Consider the following 25,050-nt stretch of genomic DNA (forward strand, 5'->3'; position numbering starts at 1 on the left):
ATAGACATATTACTTTTGACAATTATGGTTTTACAAATGCAGTGTAATACGTGTCACCTACACAAAAGTGTGCTCGTTGTGTTGCGGGAGTACGTTCAGCGATGACTGGCTGTACTATTGCTAACTAGCGATTGCACACAGTAGAAATGGTTTGGAACCACCTTTTCCATTCCATAAGTCACTGATTCCACTCGGAATGAAAAAAACTGAAATGAGACAAAACTATTACTAGTGCTCCGTGTTTTGATGTTACTGGATCTCTTCACGTAGGTGACAATAACAGATTTCAGTGATCAAACGTACGACACGGTTTTCAGATTACAGAAAACACGGGAATGGAGTGAAGGCACAAGAAACAGCCCCACGTGTGCGTGATAACAGCCCCATGTGTGTGCGTGATAACAGCCCCATGTGTGTGCGATAACAGCCACATGTGTGTGCGGTAACAGCCACATGTGTGTGCGGTAACAGCCACATGTGTGTGCGGTAACAGCCACATGTGTGTGCGGTAACAGCCAAATGTGTGTGCGGTAACAGCCACATGTGACGTGTGCGGTAACAGACACATATGAATGTAATAAAAGTCCCATAGTTTTTAATTATTAAATATAATTTTTAGTACATAATTTATATAAGTGTATATAATATTCTAAGTGTATGGTGTATGTGAAAATTGCTACTATTACAAAACGGCTGCAAAACCATGTCACAAATTAACCTTCTCTAGTTGTATTTCCTTTTTTATTATGCAGAACATTTCTTAAACGTTATGAAAACAAGACACTTTGACTCGGAAATAACATACACTTTTAATGAAAAATAATAACATCTTTATTCAAACAATTGTTTTTACAGACCAACTCTCAGTGATGGTAACAATAAAATAAGACACAGCATTATTTTTAAAAATTGGCTTCTTACAGTATATACATATTTTTAGACGGTGGAACTTGGATAATTTGAATAGCAAGGGATGAAAATATTAGAATTGAACACAAATTACAATTACACAAGTGTATTCAAAAGGAATGAAAATGTAATTTTGACTTCAGAGTGAGGCAGACCACCCATGCAGTATTTATAGCTATCAGAATAAATTACTTTAACCTTTTTTCTTTCTCATTTTGTTCTAATTAAACAGAATCCAATTAAACTATTTTCAACATTGTAAAATGTCCCAATTTGGGGGATAGGGGTGCTTTTGGAGAATTTTAAAATATCAAATTTGGAAACTGCCATTTATAAACGGTAAGAGTTAGAAAAAGGTTTAAACACAACAAAAATGTTTCTTTTAAAAAGACCTTTTATTTGGTATACAATTTATTGTAGATCTCTATTTAGAAATTTTGAGTTTTGGTTTTTTTGTATTCTTAAAATTTGAAAATTTTTAAATTTGGAAAATGCAATAAAAAATGCTCCACAACTTTTACTTAACCCTCTCGTGCACGCCAAACTTGAATCGACTTGGACAACTCACTGCCACTGCAGAACCAGATCGACTTGCACTGCTTTACCGTTCTCTTTTGACAAGTGTTGAACTCCAGCGGCAATATTCTAAACCGTTGCAGTTTTTTCGGTATAAGGAGATCACTGTTACACTGTTGCTCTCTGTAATAATACTTGTATTGTATTTTAGTTAGTTCGGGGGGAAATGTGGCTGTGCCAATTTGTAAGTTTCGAGGCAGTAAAAACGATTCTGAAATTTGTTATGATTAGAATGAATGTAGTGGTATTTTTATTTCACTAAATCTGGAAAGGCATTCAGAAGCTATCTACAAAGATTGTACAAAAACTTATGCAATAAGGAAATAATTATGAGCAGATCGTACACTTTCACTTTGACAGATGCGTCACTACAGTGATGGCTAAACAAAGGTATGGCGAGGAGGCTTTATTTTTGTAAATATTGTACGACTCATTTTACTCAATCAGTACAACAACACTCTGAGAAGCCATTTGCTCAGCTATGGTAAATCAAATACAAGAAAACACTTTCTAAATTACATAGTCTACTTTTAGGAATTCTACTCGGAAATGTATAATGAATAAACATTTCAAATAATCAAAAACATAATTAATATTAAGCACCCTATTTTTATATTACACAAATGACAAAAAACCAGAAGAAAAGATTGAATTCTCCATGAATTTTAAGTAAAAGCGTTCAAATTATCCAAGTTCTTTACAAACAAATCATGAGCATATACTATGAGTGTAGGTCATGAGCATACACTATGGATAGTGTAGCTCATGAGGATATACTATGGATATTGTAGATCATGGGGATATACAATGGATAATGTAACTCATGAGCATACACTATGGATATTGTAGATCATGAGGATATACAATGGATAATGTAACTCATGAGCATATACTATGGATAGTGTAGCTCATGAGGATACACTATGGATAGTGTAGCTCATGAGCATATACTATGGATAGTGTAGCTCATGAGGATATAATATGGATATTGTAGCTCATGAGGATATAATATGGATATTGTAGCTCATGAGCATATACTATGGATAGTGTAGCTCATGAGGATATACTATGGATAGTGTAGCTCATGAGGATATACTATGGATAGTGTAGCTCATGAGGATATACTATGGATAGTGTAGCTCATGAGGATATAATATGGATAGTGTAGCTCATGAGGATATAATATGGATGTGTAGCTCATGAGGATAGTCTATGGATAATGTAAATCATGAGGATAGTCTATGGATAATGTAAATCATGATCATACACTATGTATAGTGTAGCTCATGAGGATATACTATGGATAGTGTAGCTCATGAGGATATACTATGGATAGTGTAGCTCAAGAGGATATACATGGATAGTGTAGCTCATGAGCGTACACTATGTAAGTGTAACTTATGAGCATGTACTAGTGTAACTTACACCCTAGAACTCTATATCACAGATCAAACTATTAATCGACTAGTGGAATTTCAGTCCATGTAATGTATTTATACTTATAAAACATGTGAACAGATTCAAGCCTGAGTACTCTATATTAGTGAGATTTTAAAACCTTCATGACAATGTGTTCCTGTACAGGCCAAAGCACTACTATCAAGATCTGTAAACATATGAAATATACTATTCATATTTCTAGAGGATTAAAGCCTCCGATTTTATTATTTGTAATGAGGACAAAATATTTTTAAAATATAGCCAGAACCTCTTTTTGCTTGCAAATGTCCAACACATTAAAATACATACTTTTCACCACATAAAAAGAGAAAAAATATATGTAAAAGTCACTAGCTGCTAAAATGAATTGTAAAGTAGTTGTATTTTCATTTATTTTTACGCCTTTATTTGGCTGGATAATAGGAAGTCTAACTTTTGCCCTTGTTATATGTTTGGAAATAGACTATCTTTTTGTCAACAGTGGAAACCATATAGAACATCACAAACAAAGGTAACAATCCCATAGAATCTATTTTGTTTTTGAGACACTGTGTATGTTTTATTCAGAACATAAAAAATATATTACATATGTAATACGCATATGGATTTTGATTAGTTTTGCCAAATCTTGTTTTGAACATAGTTGTGTTTTCTTTTTCAGGTAATGAAAATGTAGAAGATGGATTCTCCCCACCAGCTATAGATGTTATTATAGAATATAAAAAACAGAAGTGTGTTCAATGCAAAATGTTTTACAAGAACGTAGTGTGACAAAAGTAAAGGAAGAGAATAATAATGATAAAGAAAACTTATAAGGATTTCATCTAAATTTGTCTCAGATACTAATCACATAGTTTCCTTACACACCTGAGAAAATTTTGATATTACTGTGCTATTTAAGACAACATATGGAATAAGATGTATCTTATTGTTATTGAATGCTAATTTGTTGCATAGTTTTATTGAGATAAAAACAAGGAATTTTCAGTGTTATTTGGACATTGTGTCCCATAGTAAATTTTTAATGGTGAACAATGTGCACTTTGAGTATTGTGACATAATAAGTTATATTCAATTCAAATCCATTGAGAATAATACATTGTACATGTTGCATTTAAAAATACATTTCATTCTGTACATCTAAGACTACCAGGTTAATTTAATTTACATTTGATAAAAAATATACCAAATTAAAAAAAAATGATGGCAAATGTTCAAAATCCTATTATTCTTTGAAATAAACCGTTGTCAATAACAAACTTCAAACACAGTATATTTGGCTATTGTTACAATACCTTAATACAATTACCTAATAATTCAGATTAATACAAGGTTAAAATGAAGACCAAATGATGGATGTTTAGTTACAGTTTTAAATAAATTAAAAAGAAAATTTTAATTGTGGTGATCAGCAACATGAAAATCAAACAAATTAAATTTTAACAGACATTGAATGAAAATGTTTTTTCCAGAGAAAACTTCGCTAAAAGATATTATATTTCTACAACTAATTAAATTTAATACGATTTATACTAAATAAAAGTTAAAAAAAGATTTGATACTTTGAACGATAATTTCAACACTCAAAAAAGACATGCTAATTTTAAGAGGTTCCATGTAATATTTGTACATACAATATTCTGATTCTAAAGTTTTTCATTATCTTTTTTTTTAAGATGAGACGGTAAAGATAGGACTGACTTAGTGATAGTGATGAATCTCAATATTTCTATAAATCTTCACGATATAAATAAACTCCAAAATTGTTCCATCCAAATTAAAATTAAAACTGAAACTATTTTGATAAGAAGCATTTTACTTAGTTGATAATTTTATCAACCAATGAATCGTCAGTTAATACTCAGATTCTCGTTTTAATTTGTAAATAGGTAAATTTGTAATTTAACATTTCCAGTGCTTATCAATTGTTTGTTTGACATGAAACCTTATTACTTTAATGGTATAGTGAAACTTGATTAATTTTATGTTCAAGGGACTAATAAAATAATTAAACTGTCCAAGATATCTAATTATGCAGATTTCATTACAATTGTATAAAATTTCAAGAGATAAGTATAAACATTTAAATAAAAAATGTTTGAATTATCCAAGTTTGTCTAATTAGTGGTTATTCAGAGTGATTTTTTCCTTAATTTCAAATTTCAAAACAATTTAAATACCATGTACCTTACGTATGTATTTAAAAATTGATTTTATTTACTAAAAATATATTTTCTCACAAAATTGTAGTATATTTATGTTTAACTGTATTAAGTACTAAAGATATGCAGTAACAAGTGAATTCATATACATTTGAAATACATTGTTTATAAAGTTCTGTTCATGTTTTAAAACCTAGTCCTATTATTTAAAAATGCCATGCAGTTTTTGTATCAAGAATATTGTATTTTTAATTTGAATTTATTTTTATTCAAATAGGTACACTAATACATTTTTATAAAAAATATGAGATGGCTTTAGAAATATATCTTTTGCATACACCTAGTTAAAAGGGAGTTTTAAAATAATATTATATACACTATACATATTCATTGTTATTTAAACATTATTGCCTTCCCCTATTTACCTCTCTGTAACTACATCCTATTCATCGATAGTTTTAATGTTAATTTAGAACACTGATGGCAAGAACAACGAAAAACTCGTACCACGCTTCACTCGAGTGGCAGGACCTTGTAGGGGTTCAGGATGCCCTGAGGATCAAACAGGTGTTTGAGCTGGAGCATGGTGCGGATTGCAGCGTCACTCTTCGAGAACTTCAGGAACTTGGTCTTCTTGAAGCCGATGCCGTGTTCTGCACTGATGCTGCCCCCTCGCTTGCTGATCCACTCGAAGACAAAGGGCTCGATCTGAGCGAGCAACTCCGACGAGAACTGCGGACTGCAGATGTTCAGGTGGAGGTTGCCGTCTCCTATACAAACACTTCCGTCATCACTTTATGAAAGGTAAAAAAATTTAAAAAATATTCCAAAAACATGACTTTGGATAAATGCTTTAACCCTGCATCTGGCAGATGAAATTCCTATAAAGACAGGCACTATTTTGCGAGTTGTTTATTCCCCTTCATTCAAATCTATGTAGAATATTTATTATTGAAGTAAAGTACACACACTATTGTATATACTATTTTTTAGTACAAAACAAGGAACATTTATATGCAGTTGGATACATTTTTTATTTAAAATTAGATTTTTGTTTTTTATTATAAGTAAAAAAAAAAAAAAAACTGAATCAAGAATATCCAAAAGTAAAGCCTTATATAATAAATTAATACATTTTTTTAATTACTTTTCAAAATATACAAAATGTCTTAAAAAAGGTTTTTTATGCAAAAAATTAAAAATTCCACTTTTTTCAAAATTTTAAATTGTTTTTGGTAAATACTAAAATGTTGTTGTTTTTCTTTTTACAAAAAATGACATATACATGTTCTAACATTTTTATATATTTTCTATGTGCTTATTATATTTTGAGACCTTTTCTATGTTGTAGAGCATAAAAGTTCTGAAAAGAATATATATATTAAAAAAAAACTTTTAAATCTAAAATGTTTGTTGGAATTCCTACGAAGTGTTTTGTTAACAAATAAAATTTGCAAAAAACACATAGTACACTGTCAGAAAATGCTAAAAATGAAGTAAATTTATTATAATAAAATCTTATAGTTCATCTGACTTATTTACTAGATCACTCATAGTGTTCAATAAATAAAAAATGATGAGATAAACATTATTTGTAATCTTGGCATAGGCCTAGGTATAACGATTTTTATATCACAGTTTATCCTACAAACCTGTGAATATCACAAAATTTGTATAAAATAAATGAATCACAAATAAACCCTTGATCACGGTATAGTTTATAGGTAAAAGTTTAGAATTCACAAACAAAAGTTTAAAATACATAATGAGTAATGCCGGTGCATCAATCAATATGGCGGCCATAGTCCTCTCAAAGTTATAAAGTCCTATCGTACAGTGCATCCGGGTTTGAGAGTGAGTAGAATGGTATTACAGTCACCTTCCTCCAAGGTGGCTTCGGACCTTCTCTCATTAAACAGATCAATGTCTTCTAAGGTCATTGGTCTCATTACGGGGCATGGTCACCTGAAGAAGCATCTACACAGAGTTGGCATCCTTCAGGAGGATCTGCTCTGTGGAAGGTGTAATGAGCAGGAGGTGACTGCTGAGCACCTGCTCTTTGATTGCCCTGCAATAGCAATAGCAAGAGAGCGGTATGCCATCTTTGGTAGCTTGAACAGGGGTGGCGAGTTTTCCCAGGAGGACTTGATAGGTTGTTTTCGGCGGTTTGTTGAACTGCTGAAGTTGTAGACTGGTAGGCCTCATGGTGTTTCCGGGGTGCGCAAAAGGCCCTTGAGGCTTAAGTGCATGGCAGTAGGCCGCCCCAAGGGGGAAAAAAAAAACCCCTTAAATTTAACTGTACCACTTAATGGAAAATTTCACTACATGGAAAAGTTTGATGTCGTTTAATACCAACACAACTCTAATATTACAATATATATATATATATATATATATATATATATATACTAGCGGCTAGTTGTCTAACATTACAGAAATGTTGCAAACAATGGTTGCGTCGAAAGTTTTTCTTTGCAAGATATATTAACAAAAAGATGTTTGAAGCAGATGATCTTGTTCGGTAATAAATTCTGAATGCAATGATGTTGCCAAACTCATTACTAAGCGAAGTTTCCCATGGCAAAGGTATAGGGAAAAAAGTCCCGTTTTTTCACACTCTCTTGAAGTGTGCAACCAGACACGGCAAACCAACATTTGTATTGCAACTTTATAATTTTGGTGCATACTTATTACGCATTATTATTCAATAAACTATACATAAAATTAATCACTGAAACATCACAATTAATTTGATATAATATTTGTCCTACTCAAGTTGTATTTCCGATAGCAATAGTTTGATTAAATAGATGACTGGCAAATCGACTAGTGACTAGTCGTTCAACATTGAAGAAACATTTTTTAGTGACTAGTCACTAGTCATCTTACAGATGGAGGGTTAACCCATTGGCCTTGTATCACGGAACGGTTCCATGACAGCTAGTCTGGGCTCAAAATTTATATCACGGAACATTTCCGTGACAAGTACAGCGCCATCTAAATAATTTTTTTTAAAACTCCTTTTTCAACCAAATGTTAGTATAAATTAGACTAATATTGTTGTAACACATAAGAAAAACTACAATACTACAGTTAATTGAAATTTAAATGAATAATAAGTTACTATAAGAATATTAGTGTAGTACAAGAGAAAAAAATCAATATTCTTGGAATTTTCAGTATTTAGAAAAAACATTTATTCTGACAAAATATACATACATATATATATATATATATATATATATATATATATATATATTATATATATATATACACATATTCTAGTATTGCTAGGTAGAGAAATACATTTCAAATAAAATAAAAGCAACAATGGGGTATTTTATTTTATATTATTTGAGTAAAAAAAATTCAAAATTTAAAAAATTCCAAAACTTTTTAAATTTGTACAGCATTATTATTTTTAAATTATGACCAAATATATCACTATCTATTTATTATTAAAGCCCATTTCATGTTAATCCAAAAAGATATAAAATATAACCAAATAACTTGAAAAATAATTTTTTTATAAACATAACAAAACTCTTACGTTTTTAACATTTTTAATAGGATAACTCCAGTTGAGCTGATAGTAAAAATATGTATAAGCCAATGGGTTAATATAAGCCAGTGGGTTAATATAAGCCAGTGGGTTAATATAAGCCAATGATGGATACCATTATTATATAAATTACCTGAAGATAAAAAAGTGGACAAATGTTTAAATTTGACAAGCACTGGTCAATGGGAAACTTCAAGGAAGTCTACCAGCGAAAGTTGACATAAAACTAAATTGGATTTTAACCTCCAATTTACCTCACTTATAACTCGACACTCAGGAAGTAGTGTATTAAATACGAGAATTGCCTAAAGCAAGTCTGACAAATATTATATTGCACATATCGAATTGTCAAAATTGAATTTTAATGCCTCGGTTAGTATAAAAACTGTTATTTAACTTAAACCTGGGAATTATTAAAAGTAAATATCTTTTACAAACGAATAACCAAAATGAAATGTATTGTGATGGACTGCTACAAATGTATTTCTCTATAGCATTTATATAGAAAAATGATGTGCTTGAAGTTGAATAGTGTGCACATACAAAAGTTGGAGTGGATCAGCTAATTGTAGTTTCAGTAAGATGACCAGGAAGGAGAAGCTGCATAAGTAAAATACTCGTAGTATAGCTAAATCCAAATGTTTCATTATTTACACTACTGAGGCATTAATTCCGGTATCCAGTAAGGTGTATGTCTGTAATAACTATTATTAACCCTTTGTCTGCTGTAGATTGTGCAGCTAGCCGAGCCAGTTGCACTATGTTTCTCTTAGCCGAGCTTACTCAGACGGCGTGGCATGGTGATCGTTTCATTAACCTTTGGTAACCATAACTATTTTGTTGCTTTTGTTAATTATTTTCTAGTGTTTTTACATGTTATGCTTAAAACCTTTTTTTGGAAGTGTATTGGCCTATTTTGATCAGGATATCAATAAGGCAGTTCAGTTGTTTATTCTACAGTTGTTTTACTATAGGTCAGGTTTTCTATAATACAATCCTATTTTTTTTTATTTCATGGTATTCTGAAAAACATGAAACAAAAGTTCTAATGACAAAGTAATTCCTGCTCCTCCCACTCCAGTTTCCCCAACTCCCCTCCCGGCAAACCCCTCCCCCTCCTATAAGTATAAGTTATTTTTAGACTTAAAAGAATCTTTACACTAAGAGAGCACCTCCCACTCCTGTAGTCATTCTAAGTAAACTGGAGTGCTCTTCTTAATTTTAATTAATGATGTTTCTTGTAATGTTGATTGTTTTTCCACTGTTTATGCAGATAATACCTCCTTGGTTTCTTGTCACAATAACATTAATTCTCTTGAACACACCTCTCAGGAGAGTTTTGACAAAGCTGTTAACTGGTTTACTGTCAATGGTCTTTTTTTAAACGCTGAAAAAACTAAAAAGATGATTGTATCATTGAATAGTACATATCAATCTGATGAATACTTTGAGAATGTAAATTTGTTGGGTATACACATTGATTGTAAATTATCATGGAAATGCCATATTGAGTTTGTGTGTAAGAAGTTGTCTAGAGTCATATTTTTACTATGTAGTTTAAAGAAAATTGTTCCTAAGGTCTATTTAAGATCCTATCTTGCTTTTTTTGAGAGTACTCTGAGGTATGGCTTGATTGTTTGGGGTAATGGTGTAGGAATTGGAAATGTTTTAATTTTGCAAAAGAAAGCTCTCAGGATCTTGACCAACTCCTTGGTGCAAGAACACTGTAAGCCCTTGTTTGTAGAAACAGGAATTCTTACTGTTGTTAATTTGTATATTTATGAAATAATTAAGATTGTGAGAAAGGATATTGATAGTTTTAAGTCCAGGTCGGTAATCCATGTCCATAATACTAGGTTTAGAAATAAAATCGATGTAACAAGATGTAGATTGACAAGGACACAAAAATATCACCATACACTTGCTGCAAAACTGGATAATAAGTTGCCAATGTGCCTGGTAGAATTAATATGTGATAAGATGTTCTCCGACAGACTGTATAAATGGCTTAAACTGAATCCTATGTATTCTGTTGATGAATTTCTTGTATGTGAAATTGTTTTATAATATAATAGGCCTATTTTCCAATTTTAATATATGTTAGCTATCTGTTCTTTGTTACACTACTTGTTAGTAATCTATAGCCTCTATTCTTGTTAATGTTCTTGTTAATTTGAATTGTTGCTCTGTGATGACTCAAAATTTTATATCTGTTATCTTATTGGTTATTGTTAACTGGTTTGTTATTTGTAATTTTGTTATTTGTTATGTGTAACTGTTATGTGTATTTCAGAAGGTTACCTAGAATATTACTTGAGGATACAGTGAGGATCTACCAGGGGCTAATGCAAGTTATTATTTTTTGTTGTCTGCTCTCATTTTTGAATTTTTTACTAACTATATATATTACTGCTGGTTGTAGTAGTTTTAAAATTTCTTGACAAGACCTATTGTAATTTTTGTAATTGCTTAATCTATATATATAAAAATGAATGTTTGTATGTTTGTCCTTTATGGAATCGTGAACTATTGGACCGATCATGATGAAAATTTGTACGTATATGTATTTTTCCACGGAGAAGGTTTATAAGCTATGCCCATCCCTTTCCCGATTCAGGATTCCGCCCCACTGGTTACAGAAATACCCATAAGAAATGCATTGCAGCAAACATATGTTAACATCTTTTCAAATTTTTAATCAGCTGTTCTTTGTAAACATATATTACACTTATAGTTTTAAAGCATAGAGTAAGCTTAAGAGAAACGACAAATTTTGTTTAAACTGTTTTTGCAATCACTGTTAAACATAGACTTTACTATCCAGATAATACAATTCAAATTTGACGTAAAAATTCACCTTTAACTGCAATATTTATTTAATATAAACCATGCTCATGCTTGATCAGAAGAGTAATGCAGATATCATAATTACTATCTTACGTTGGCTACAAATATAAAGAATGTTATAAAATCAACCTTAGTTGTTTTTTTTGACAGAAGTATGGTTCTCAAAAACTCCGTGTGTACATATTCTCTCGATCGAGACAACAAAGCAAGCTCAATCGTGGCATCGGAGATATAACTAATTTAATCTAAAATTTATTATAGTAAAAAAAAAATTTACTAAGTAATATAAGGACTTCGGTTCTTAAGATTTGCGTGCGAAGCCGTGGGTAACAGCTAGATAGAGGCAGGAATATGGTACATACCTTCATAATACGCCCAAGAGGCTCACGATGGAACGACTATCAATTATCTCAGCAATGTTTAGAATGTGATAGAAAAAGAATAAGTGAATATAGTGTACTGTTTTCAACGGGAAATTGCGTGCGAAGCCGCGGGCAACTTTTGCAAAAAATTATTGAAATGCGCAGCAAAGCGCGCCGGGCCCGCTAGTGGTCAATAAATATCTATCTATCTATCTATCTATGAAGCTATCTAACAATCCTCTCACCCCAGTATATTTAGGAATAGCGATATGCTGCTCCTTGACATGCATAAGGTTTCCCACATTTAAGTGACACAGCACTTTTTCCCATACCCAGTAAATAAGTTCCAGTGGTAAGTATAAACCAGTTATTCTGTTGTTCTATATTAAAAATTTAAAAAGTCTTTTGATAATGTGCCAGAGACAGACAAGTTTTGACATTATAATTCGGCAGTTTCCTTTTAACCCTTCCCACCCCGTAGATGGATATATTAGAACGGTACACTTTGAGTAAAACGCCAAATACAGTTATGTCCCATATTATAGATTATGTCTTTTGGAGAATTTTTTAGTTCACAAAATGCCTTCGAAATGCCTGGTGCACGCTCTGTGTTTATTACGGTTGTCGAGGAAGTATTTATAAACGACCTTCACTCTGCGGCAGAGAGAGGGGAGCGCCCTTTGTCTAACTCCGACCACCTTCTCAGTTCTGTGTTTCCTACAGACCAAACCAAACATACCCGTGGCGTGTATTACTGCTTTCTTGGTTGTCCCGAGTGCGTGTCTACTGCATATCTTGTTATTATTCTTCATCGTGTGGTAGTGTTGTGATTAGTTTGAAATATTTATCTTGTTTTATAGTAAAATGTAATTACACTTTTCAGTTTAATTATAGTTCACAAAGAAATTGAAATTTATTTGAAATAAAATTAAATAGTCCTTTAAATAAGTTTTTGTAAATAGTCCTGTTTTATTTTTATCAATAACTACGCTAATTTTGAGTAAAATGCCCTGTTTTATACTTTTTTTTTTTTTGCTTTTCCCTTTTATACTTTAGCTATGACAAAAATTAGCTTTGAACTTGAAGAAACCAAATTTTTTTACTTCTCTTGGCGTTATAGGAAAGTTAATAGATTTATTAGTGGCGTGTTAAAGAAATCCTCATACAGGCTCTAAATTAATTTAGATATTCCAATTCAGTTCCAGTTTTAAATGAGGTTATATTTTACTCTTCCCATTCACTGTTTATGTGGTTAAACTATAAAAATAATTACATTTTTAACAAAAACTATTAAAACACTTTCTTACGACTAATTTTTAGTTATATCTAATTTTGAAACTATGAATTATTGACTCAAAACATGGACAGTACCCAAATGACCATAGCCGGAGACGATCTGAGCCTCGGAGCCTTTGAGCCTCTCCTGCAGCACAGGAATGAGCCGGTAGAAATCATCGTGAGGCAAGGAGACATCATACTTGTAGACAAAGCCATTCCTTAGCAATGCCTCGGCGATACGCTCCCGCAGCTGCCAAATGTTCTGGAAATTCAATGAATGTTTACAAAACTTTACATGCCTGTGTAACATTGTATTTGTGGCCAAACTATTCCTTAGCAATGCCTCGGCGATACGCTCCCGCAGCTGCCAAATGTTCTGGAAATTCAATGAATGTTTACAAAACTTTACATGCCTGTGTAGCATTGTATTTGTGGCCAAACTATTCCTTAGCAATGCCTCGGCGATACGCTCCCGCAGCTGCCAAATGTTCTGGAAATTCAATGAATGTTTACAAAACTTTACATGCCTGTGTAACATTGTATTTGTGGCCAAACTATTCCTTAGCAATGCCTTATTTGGAATACACTGTATCTATCAGGAGGACCTAATTTGCCAATCTAATGGAACGGTTTGGAATATACTGTCTTTGCCAACTAAAATACTTTGCCAGTCTTATGGAGCTAATATAAAAAACCACCTTTGCCAGCAAAACTAACTTCCCAGACTCATGGAACGGTTTGGAATACACTGTCTTTGTTGGCAAACATATTTTGCCAGTTTCATGGAACGGTTTGGAATACACTGTCTTTGTTGGCAAACATATTTTGCCAGTTTCATGGAACGGTTTGGAATACACTATCTTTGCTAGCAAAAATATATTGCCAGTGATATGGAGCCATAGATTACAATAAGACCAAATAGATGGGCTATGCCTATCTTGCCAACATTGGGGCAGGTGAAGCCAGGTCTGCCATGTTGTCGTGGGATAGAAACTCAAAACTACGCTCTGATTAGTGTAAAATGTAAAAATTCAGTTCTCCCGTTTCAATCAACTCGTGATCTACCCTACTTAGAATAAAGAAAATACTTTGAAACTTTGTATGAGTCAAGTCAATAAGCTATGGATGCCTGTGGTATCATTCAAATGTTCAAAAAATTTAGTTTTGCAATTTAAATAATTAAATAAAGTCGAGAATTATGTTTACATTTTAAAACTTGACATAAAAAAGTTAGTCGCCTGCTACTTTTGCCGTTTTTTTGGTCAGGCAAGTTTAAAAACGGTGGAAAATGTTGTTGAATAGTTGAAGTTTTCGGAACATATTTTCTTTTTTAATTAGCTCTTATGGTTTGGCCAGAAAGTTATTGTTTGTGAGACGTTAGTTTATGAGTGCCGCGACCGCTTGGAACTCAACGCTCCGTGCGGTCCGTGCCGGGCCATCTGTTTCCTCGTATTGTACATTATAGCATATTATAAAAAGTGAGTAGAACACGCTTTATTTGTACTTGTTTACAGTAATTACTTCAAATAAAATCACATAAGTTATGTAATTAATGAAGGAATTTAATCTGAGTCAATACTCTAAACAAGTATAACTAAGAGTTTATTTGCTATTTATTTTTTGCATATATACTATAATATGAGCAAAGTTTGTATATGCGGGTAAATTATTAGATGAGGGAAACATGACTTTAAACCTTATAATCCTTCAGCTCAAAATATCTTAAAACACAATATCTAAAGTTTATGTTTACATATTATAACAAAGTGTATATAGGTTTAATAAAATATTTTGTTAAGTCTGTAAACATTTATTATACAATTAGTAAGGCAATAAGTAAGATTTATAGATTAATTATAATAAAGTATGGAAAAATACTTAAACAAACAATAAAATATAGTTTCAACTTTACAACTCAGTTAATTGTAACTAATCTGTAATACTCAGTTGAGAAGAGGAGGAACTTTTAAGTCATATATCATAAATGTTAGTTTATTGACCTTTTTCAATTGAAATTGCGCTAAAAAGAAAGAAAATATAGAAATAGATTTGTTTTTAGATGACCATTTCCAACCATGATGACAAACAAAACAAAAGACAAAAAATGCAATACAATTGAAAAACTTGAACACTTTAAAATTCAATGAACCAACTATTGCCCCATGAACGTTACTGTTTTCAAGAGATAATTTCTAAGTTTGGTTTTGTGTATTGATTCATTGAATTTCTTTGAAAAATGGTGTAGTCTCAACTTAAAATATTTCTTAGCTATTGCCTTTATAAGAAGTACAAAATGGCTTTGTTCGGGGCCATTGTCAAGGAAATGGTCCCCTGGAAACAAATCCATTCCTATACATTTCTTCATTACTGATGACGTCATCTTTTCAGTTAAATTTTTGATTGAAGTGATGTCTCCTTTGTTCAAATTAAACTTAACAACAGACTCGGCAATTAAACAGAGCTTTTCTACAGCCTACAGACGGTTGCACTAAACCCCCCCTATTTTTACATTTAACCAAACTTTGAGAACACGAAACGTTGCCTACCAAAAGTTCCACGCACTCACAACAAACAATTTCAGTTTTAAGCTTACTTACAACATATCCAGCAATATATTCTACAATATCACATGTAATATTCGACGTGTTACTCAAAATATTCATTACAACTTCTTCTTCTTCGCCTGCTTCCTCTTGATCCAAAAATTTTTGTTCTTCATCGTCCAAGGACCTCCACCCTGGTGTATTTGAATTGATTTCTTGAACTTCATTCCTCTGATTTTTAAGGCTCAGAATCAATGTTTTGTTCAGAATCAATGTGTTTCCTGTTTCCGTCTCATGTAGCTCTTTATGAAGTAGAATTCTTTTAAAGGCACCGGTGAACTCTCTGCATGATGGGTTGTTGTTGAAGCCTCCACGAGAACGAATGTACCCGAACAGTCTTTCTAGGTGATCTTGACTGATCTTGTAAACTGGAAAGTACATAAGTTTACAATCATTGGCCTGTACATACTCTTTGTAAAGTGCCATTGTACTTTCAATACAGACGATAAATCCGAGAAATCCTGTTTTTCTTTGCGAATTCAGTATTGGTTGTCTCTTCTTGTCTTGTAGTTTTGCAATGTAGTCTTTTGCATTCTGCATAATTTCAGAGTTTGTTTCGTAGTTTCCTGGATAAAGGGCTTGTTTCGAATATTTTGCCTTAATGCTCCGACAGTTCAACACATCGAATAGTAGGTCGAAAGTTCGCACAAACTTAATGGTGGCAGAGCAACCTTCAAATCCAGCGATTGTATTTGTTAACAAATACTGCAACGAATCTGCTACAGAGGTGCTTAGTAACTGGGCGGTTAGTTTTACCTTCATTTTTTGTTTCACATAATTTATATGTGTATTTGACAATTTGTTTCCCAAATGAAGGCCTTCTTGTGATTGAAGATCATGCAGTTTTTGAATATAACCCCAGTCAATTTTATTGTTTTCACCATCAAACATTACTTTGTGGTCTCCCAACGTATTCCTTACGAGCTTCAACATGTGAGCCGGATCCAAAAAGAAATACACTCAATCGTTTGTGGTTGGGTGAGGAAACCAAGATTTTAAGTTTTTTTTCCGTCTATTTTGCAACCTAAGTTGTTAGCCATAGCAATGTTGCAAGCAATGCCATCGGTAGTTAGAGATGCTACCCTAAGGTTTGCGTCGTGGAGTAGTTCCAAACTTTGCTTCACCAAGGTACTCAGTTGATCTCCCTTTGTGGACGCAACAAAAAAGTGTCCTAAAGGAACTTTCCAGGAAGAATTAATGGCAACCAAGTAAATAACAAGTGCCTCAGTTGAAATTGGGGCAGTGTCATTGACAATATTGGTGCTTCCTACATTCACGGTGCCGTGGAACCTATGCCCATCCCATTCAAGCTTTTGTCTTATAGACATGCAGTCTAGCATCAAAGAACATATTGGTTGTCTTGAAACGGTGCTGCTATGTTCTTTTAAAGCTCGTAAAACCTCGACACAAAATCCTGGTTCCGCGTTGACACTTGAGTACCAACGACGTAACGTCCGAGGATGGGGTAACACAGTGTTAAAGGTTTTTCGTACGTATGTGTATGCCTTCGGAGACAAGAAATTGAGTGTGATAGCAAATGCTTTGAGCCTTTCATCATAAACCTTTTTCACTTTAGGGTTAACTGTTTTTTCCGTCGCTCGCTTTACCAAACAGTCCGAATTCTGAGAAATTGATCCTAAGAAGGAACAATCTTCTGGTTGAAAATTTAATTTTTCCTTAAGAGATTCTAGTATGGATTCTAAATTTGCTACCCTTTTTTTCAATCGTCTTCTATTTTGCTGCAGAACCTTTACCTTCTTTTTGTAAGTCGAGACATCTGACTTGCATTTTTCAAGAGCAATTTTAAATTTTTTTGTTGGTGATACAAAAGAGCTCGTTGAACACATTTCTGGCTCTTCTTTTCTTTTAAGTGGTTTACGGTCTTTTACCTCAGAGAAAGTTGGAAAAATCGCTGGTACCGCTCCTTCTCGTATCCGGACTCTGCAGAGAGATGTTCGGTCGATATCCGCCTCCCAGAAGTGTGAAGAGCAGAGTCTACTGTGACGATTCGGCTCCCAATCCTTTCTTCTAACTGCGTTGATCCATCGTTGCCGTTGTTCTGCGCCTTTTGGGAAACTGAAAACACAGTAAATGGCATTAAATTGTGAAAAACAAAACATAACTTGAAAGATAAAATTCAATAGCGAAACACATTGCGAAAAATGACAGTAAGCATCCATAGATTATAATAAGATTAATAAGGCTTGCTGTAATCTAAGTACGCATCATGCAATAACATTATGCGTTTACGAACATTTTTCGCTGTATATCTTTGTCGCTATTTTGAAATACAGTATGATGTTACAAGTATACCAAAATAAAATGGTTTTGCTAATTAACCAAAAGTAGTTACAAAAACGTAACAGTTACTTACAACAAAATATTTATATTCTGGTTTCACGACCAATAACCATAGATTACAATTATTGTAATCTATGCCAAAACAAATTACATTACTTGGGAAGCCTGATGATTCTGAGGCAATAATTTATTTAGAATTGTCAAATGATTATTAATTTAAGGTCACGTCATCAACGATACATACGTTGTGGCAAATCATATGGTTTGGTTATTGTTTAAAATTTTAACATGGTAATTGTAACAGCTGCGTATAAGGTTTTGAGCTTACTTGTGATAAGTTATCCCCTCTAGTTTTCCTTTATTGAAGCATCCAAAAGCAACACATGACATAGGCATTGTGTGTTTGTGAAGACAACACCATCCACAACATAAACAAGAGTAAACAACAAGATGTTTAGCAACACGCCGGAAGCACATGCGTCAGTAAGCGGAGTGTATAGCAGGTGACGACAGTAAGCTCGACATGGGCGAAGTGAAGAGCGGGGGTGCAAGGCGACGCTCCTCAGTAGGGTGACTCACGCCCACGCCGCCATATTGTTGAGTATTAGCCGCTCCGCAGTGGCTTCACCTGCGAGCATCCGATGTTCTATCTATTGGTCTTATTGTAATCTATGTATGGAGCTAATATAAAACACTGCCTTTGCCGACAACTCTCTCTTCTCAGACTTATGAAATGGTTTGGAATACACTTTGTCGGCAATTCTAATTTGCCAGTCTAATGAGACTATTTGGAATACACTGTTTCAGGTGTGAAATTTATCTTTCTAGTTTCCTGGAGGATTAGCTTTGGTTGTAAATGAACATTATTCATAAATGCGGTTCTGTTGCTTAAAGAATGTTTTAAGCTTAACTGAATAACATAATTTTAACCATTACTTAATGGAGACATAAACATGCTATCGATGTTTTGAACACACAATATTTTTATGGTGTTAGTTTAAATAAAAGTTTATGTAAAACCTTTTTACAGCCCCCAACACATGGTTACTAAAAATTGGCCTGTCTTATTATGCAACAATTCCTTTCATGCTGTAATATAGATATTAGACAACATGACAAATTATTTATAAACTTTAACAAGTTACTATGAATCTATACAATTATTTAATAATTCATTGTATATATTATTGACGAAACTCAATAAATACAAGTAATTAAAAGCAATAATGAAAATTGTGTGATTGCAATAAAGATACCTGCATTCTGGACGGCTCATTAGTGTACGTTCCGTCAGAAACAATGCCCTCACCCATCGCACTCTCCAGGAAAGCATTGAGTTTCTCCTCATCGTGAGAGGCGTTAGAGCCTGAAACTTCGATAAGTACGTAGAACGGGTGGTTGGCCAGTGGATTGCGTACCCCCAGTGTATCGACCACAGGACCAACGCAATTATCGTCCATAAGCTCGCATGATGAGAGAATTTCAGACAACATAGTGCGCGCCAGCCGAAATGTGCGCAGAGCATGTTCAAAATCCACCACCCCTGCATCAAAGAACACATCTTAACAACAAACACAACAAAACATCTAATTATGCATACCATCAAACCATACTGTTACATTAGCTTCAGGATAAATATTTACTAAACCATTTATTCTTTATTTAAATTCTGTTATTGACGATGGAAGGTTTTAAAGGATAACAGGTTTTCGGACATTTGCCATCGTTATAGGTTATAAAAGTTACAACACAACATTTCGAGGATTGGAATCTATCCTCTTTGTCAGGTGGGAGAGGATTAAGAAAAAAAAACTAACAGAAATAAGGGAAAGAAAAGGGTTCAAACATACCGAAAAGCTGCTTGGAGCCCAGTCCAGGCGTTGTCACTGCACAGGATGCAAGTCCCCCTTTCACTGGCACCACATAGTGTCGTCTCAAACAATAGGACAGGAAGGCGATAGTCAGGAGGGGGAAGAGGTAAAGGCGGGCCGCTTATTTTTTGTATGTATTAACCCTTTAAGTGCCAACGTCCGTATATACGGACGTCAGCAATTTGTGCATAGAGTGCCAACGTCCGTATATACGGACGCCGGCCGTTTGTGCATAAAGTGCCAACGTCCGTATATACGGACGTCTCGTTTTAGGTTTTTTTCTTGCCTTGTGTATCAACCAATCAGGTTATACTTTTCCTTGTTGTAAAGCGGAACATCTGTTTTACAATGAGGACATATCGATTTTATTCGATATATCGAATGTTATATCGGTAATTACATCTGAACGTCTGTGCTGTGAAGAGAAGCAGACAGCTGACAGCACTGGTGCGTCTAATACCTCAGTTGGTTTTCATGGTTATGTTTGTTGTCAGTTTGCGTTTATTTTACTTAGACGTGTTTTCATTAGTTAATTTGTTTGTAATTGTTTATTTTTTCACTTGAAAATGAACAGAGAAACACCGAAATCGCCAGTAAGTGAAGGGACAGTTAGGCAACTTCTTGAAGAGGATTATATAAGTGATGATTTCGTGTCTGATGTTGAAAACATTGAGAGTGACGATAACAGCAGTGATATTTTTGCTGATGACACTGATGTTGACCCGGACTATGTCCCTGAAGATTCATTTGATCAACCCGGCCCTTCCCACACCGTATTAGGTAATCCTAGACTAACACTTAGCCGCTTTACCCGACCCCCTGTGTCGTCATCTAGCGATGATGAGGCTGATCCTAGGCCTAGTCCTACTCCACCACAATCTAGGCCTAGGGGAAGACCTAGGAAAAGACCTAGGAATGTACCAACTGATCAATCCAGTTCTGAAAGTGACTCAGAGGATGGTTCTGGGTGGGTAGATGTCGATGAAATAAATGACCAAGGATTCCAAAAGCCATTTGCCTTCGGAGAGGTTCCTGGGATCAAACATGCACCCCCAAGAAACTCTTCTCCCATGACATACTGGCAATTATTTTTCACTGTAGGATTGTTAGATATTTTTGTAAAATACACAAATCAATATGCAAAAAATTTTTTAGCCTACCATCAACAGTCCCTAAAACCCCACAGTCGTGCCAAAAACTGGAAACCCGTTAGCTTATTGGAAATTCAGGCTTTCATTGCTGTTTTGATAAATATGGGCCTAAAGAAACAACCAACAATTTATAGTTACTGGTGGACAAGCTCTTCGCAATACATACCATATTTTTCAAGGATGTTCAAACGAAACAGATTTCAGGCAATTTTACAGTTTTTCCATATGGTTGACACAACTAATCTCGCTAAACCTGGCCAACCAAATTACAATCCTTGTGCTAGATTCGACCCCTTAGTTGACCATGTAAACCGTTTATTCAAACATTATTTTACCCCTGATAAAAATATTTCTATTGATGAAAGCATCATTGCTTCTAAGGCTCACACACAACTTAGACAATACATGCCGAAAAAACACCACAGATGGGGTATTAAACTTTGGATGCTTTGTGACGCAATGACACACTATTGCTACAATTTTTTTGTTTACAGAGGATCGAAAGGAAGTGACAAAGACACTATTATGGAGAAAGGTTTAGGTTATTATGTTGTGGTGAAATTGTTGGAAATGGGAAATTTATTGAACAAGGGCTATCACATATTTATAGACAATTTTTTCACCTCACTCAAACTTGCAAAGTATTTATATACAAAATGTACAGCCCTAACAGGAACTGTTCGTTCCAACCGAAAAGGAATACCAAAAGATTTACTGCTAAAATTTGAAGTAGGAAAAACTAAATATAAGAGGAAAGATCATATGCTGATGGTTGGGTTTAGAGAAAAGCAGTCGCAAAAAAAACAAGTGATTCTATTGTCTACAGATGACAAAGCAGGACAAACTCAAAAAACCAAGAGGCGCGGCACAACATTAGTTATTAGCAATAAACCAAACATAATCAGGAACTACAATGCATTCATGGGAGGTGTAGATGGCAATGACCAAATGTTATGTTCCTATATGGATGACCGTAAGTCAATAAAGTACTGGAAAAAAGTTACCTTCAGTATTTTCAACCGTATTATTTTAAATGCATATATTTTATACAAGTTGAATACCGATAAACCATTGACCAGAATTTTATTTACTGTAAAATTAGTTGAAGAGTTATCGAAAGATTGGCTTCTACAGAAGGAAGGGAGAAATTTCACACCTCCTGAAACTCCAAGAACGGCCCAAGGTGGTGGTGGTGGTGACGCAAGCACACTGACCCCAGAGTCTTTTTTTGAAAAACTACCTCAAAAAAAAGAAAAAAACTGTTGTATATGCAGTAAAGCCAGTACGCAAGTTGGTGGCAAAAGGAAAAAAAGTACTTTTATTTGTAAAAAATGTAAAAAGGGGGTGCACCCTTTGTGCTACCCGTTGCACTCCTGCTAAAGCTTGCAGTTTTGAAACTTTTGTATATACTGTACATAGACCTGAAAATATATATATTAGATATTATTCTTCTCTAAAGTAACAATAAATATCACAACCAGCTGAAAAAAATATTTTTGGTTGCTACAGAAAAAAAATTGTTTACATAGTGGCTCAGTGATTGTGAAAACCAAAAAAACTTATGAAACGGAGACTTTTAAAAAAATAATTATAATTTCTATGTTTACGAATCAAATTGAGTGTGTGTTTTTTTTAATTGTTCACAAATAGATAGACTTTGATATAAAGTGATTTACAACTGTTCTGAGATTTTTTTTGTGAGGAGTTTTTCAGACCAAAGTTGGAAAATTCGAAAAAAAAAAATTTCTAAAGGTGAGTTTTTTCAAAAGTTATTATTTTTTAGTTTTTTATCTAGCCTAATATTATATTTTATGAAACAGTATATTATCGTCAACAATATAAACCAAATTTGGAGTGATTTGGTCAAGAAATAACTAAAATATCATTATTTGACTAAAACGCTACAAAATATGATAATTAGGCCCGGCACTTCTAACATACACATATGAAAAAATACCCTGGCACTCTATGCATGGCAAAAAAATAAAGACCCTGGCACTGAAAGGGTTAATACCTCCCCCACCTGACGGAGAGGATAGATTCCAATCCTCGAAATGTTGTGTTATATCTATTATATAACCTATAACGATGGAAAATGTCCGAAATGCTGTTATCCTTTTAAACCATTTAATCATACTGAAACTAATTTGAACGCTATAAAACAAATCTAAAACTATTACGAATATACTACTAGAACTAATATTCTACACAAATACATTAGAAATAAAAATCGTTGAACCCTGTTTTTTCCGGTCATTAATTAGACTTTTAAATGTCAATAAATAAGTACCAAGGATAATAGGAAAATCAGATCAGTGAAAATACTGACTTCAGCGGCTAGCTGAGACCTCTTCAGTTAAGATCTGATCTACCCAACCAACAAGCACAACCTACAATAAAGTAGTTCAATCACAATGGATCAATAAGATTGGAATTGGAAAGATGTGGTGAAATGAATTTTCTTCTGGAATATGTAAGATACCAGCAATTTTGGTTATGCTTTGCTTTTTGAATGTATGGCTTCATTACTTAAAATCAAACAATTCAATATTGTACATTTTTTCTGTGAGGCCATGAAATTACAGGTAATGAAGAAGATTAAATGTTGAATTAGAATCCAATTAAAATGGCAGTATTAAATTATTTTCTTAGATAGTAATTATTAATAAAGGTAGTCAATACTTGTGAATTGAATAAAATATATTCCTAACCTATGCTTCTATGAATGATTCATGAAATTTTGCACAGAACATAAAACACTAACTTGTACATAGTATTAAAAACATTGACAAAACTTAGTTTTTTGAAATTTTTAAGTCGGACTCATCTTAGACAATTTTTACTACGAGATGTAAAACACAATTACCTAATAATGCCAAGCTCACGGACTGAGGTTTTGGCGGACACTGGATTGCAACTTCAGTGACGATCCCTAAGGTTCCTTCAGAGCCAATAAACAGGTGCTTCAGATGGTATCCTGTGTTGTCCTTCTTGAGGGTGTTCATACAGTCCAGCACCTCTCCATCAGCCTTCACCTAAAGCACAATCAGAGCAGTTACCACTGCCAACACAGCAGCAGAGAGTCCAAGTCTTCAAAACAACCCTAAGGCCCCTAACAATAGGACCTTAAAACAAGCGAAATATCCAATAACAGTTATATCTTGCATGCAATGTCACATTCCTTATTGTATGCAATAAAAATTAGAGAGAGTAATTCCAGAATATACATCCAATCTGTGACAAAAGCAGGAGCACATATTCCAAAATGGGGAAAAAATGGTTCTTTAGAATAAATTGTAAACCTATTAACTTTTGCACCTACATTAACTGTTGGAATTCAGAAGTCTGTAAATCTATTAAAACAATTGGTCACTAATTATAATTTTTTTCAAAATATATTTTTGCGGCACTAAAAATAGCTTAAAACATTTGAAACACCCTTAAGGGCACACTTCTAAATGTACCAAGTTTATTAATTTATTTTATTTAAATATATTCTAAAAAGTCAGAATGGATGTTTGGCAACAGGAAAGAGTTGTAGTAAGATGAGTTGGGAAAGAGGTTAAAACAACTGGCTGGGATGAAAAGAGATTACAAATAATAGGTGAGTGACTGAAGGTGGACAAAGAAGAATAACGTAACTGAGGGAAAATAATGTAGAAACAAGGCGTTGGGCAGTGAACTGTGGTAAAAAAATACAAACAATGTAGAAGAACAATCTGACTTACTGCCACAAGGCCCAACGTGTTAGCTTGGAGGCTTCCGTAACGTAGAAGCCTCAGACCTCCTGCATTGGTAGCGATATTTCCACCTATGTGACAACTTCCCTTGGCTCCAAGGTCCAGAGGCATCATCAGGCCATGCTCTGCCAAGGCAGTGTCCAAGGCCTCCAGAACACAGCCTGCCTGACACACTATACTGCCTGTGAACATACGCTTCCAAGTGATGAGGAATGCTTGTATATCCCGTATCTGCAAATCAGGACTTT

General features: G+C 33.8%; 1 protein-coding gene across 1 annotated transcript in view; it reads right to left on the reverse strand.

The window, feature by feature from the left end:
- Positions 1–807: 807 nt before the first annotated feature.
- The window catches only part of LOC124360809 (D-2-hydroxyglutarate dehydrogenase, mitochondrial-like), a 31,339-nt gene continuing 7,096 nt past the window's right edge, over positions 808–25,050 (reverse strand). The window contains exons 4-8 of the mRNA XM_046814722.1: positions 24,791–24,984; positions 23,929–24,097; positions 19,297–19,583; positions 13,230–13,398; positions 808–5,857 (exon numbers count right to left, since the gene is read on the reverse strand). Of these exons, the coding sequence (XP_046670678.1) occupies positions 5,601–5,857; positions 13,230–13,398; positions 19,297–19,583; positions 23,929–24,097; positions 24,791–24,984 (1,076 nt within the window). The 3' untranslated portion in view covers positions 808–5,600. The remainder of the gene's footprint in view (positions 5,858–13,229; positions 13,399–19,296; positions 19,584–23,928; positions 24,098–24,790; positions 24,985–25,050) is intronic.

This window comes from Homalodisca vitripennis, chromosome 4, assembly GCF_021130785.1.
Source record: "Homalodisca vitripennis isolate AUS2020 chromosome 4, UT_GWSS_2.1, whole genome shotgun sequence".
Classification (NCBI taxonomy): Eukaryota; Metazoa; Arthropoda; class Insecta; order Hemiptera; family Cicadellidae; genus Homalodisca; species Homalodisca vitripennis.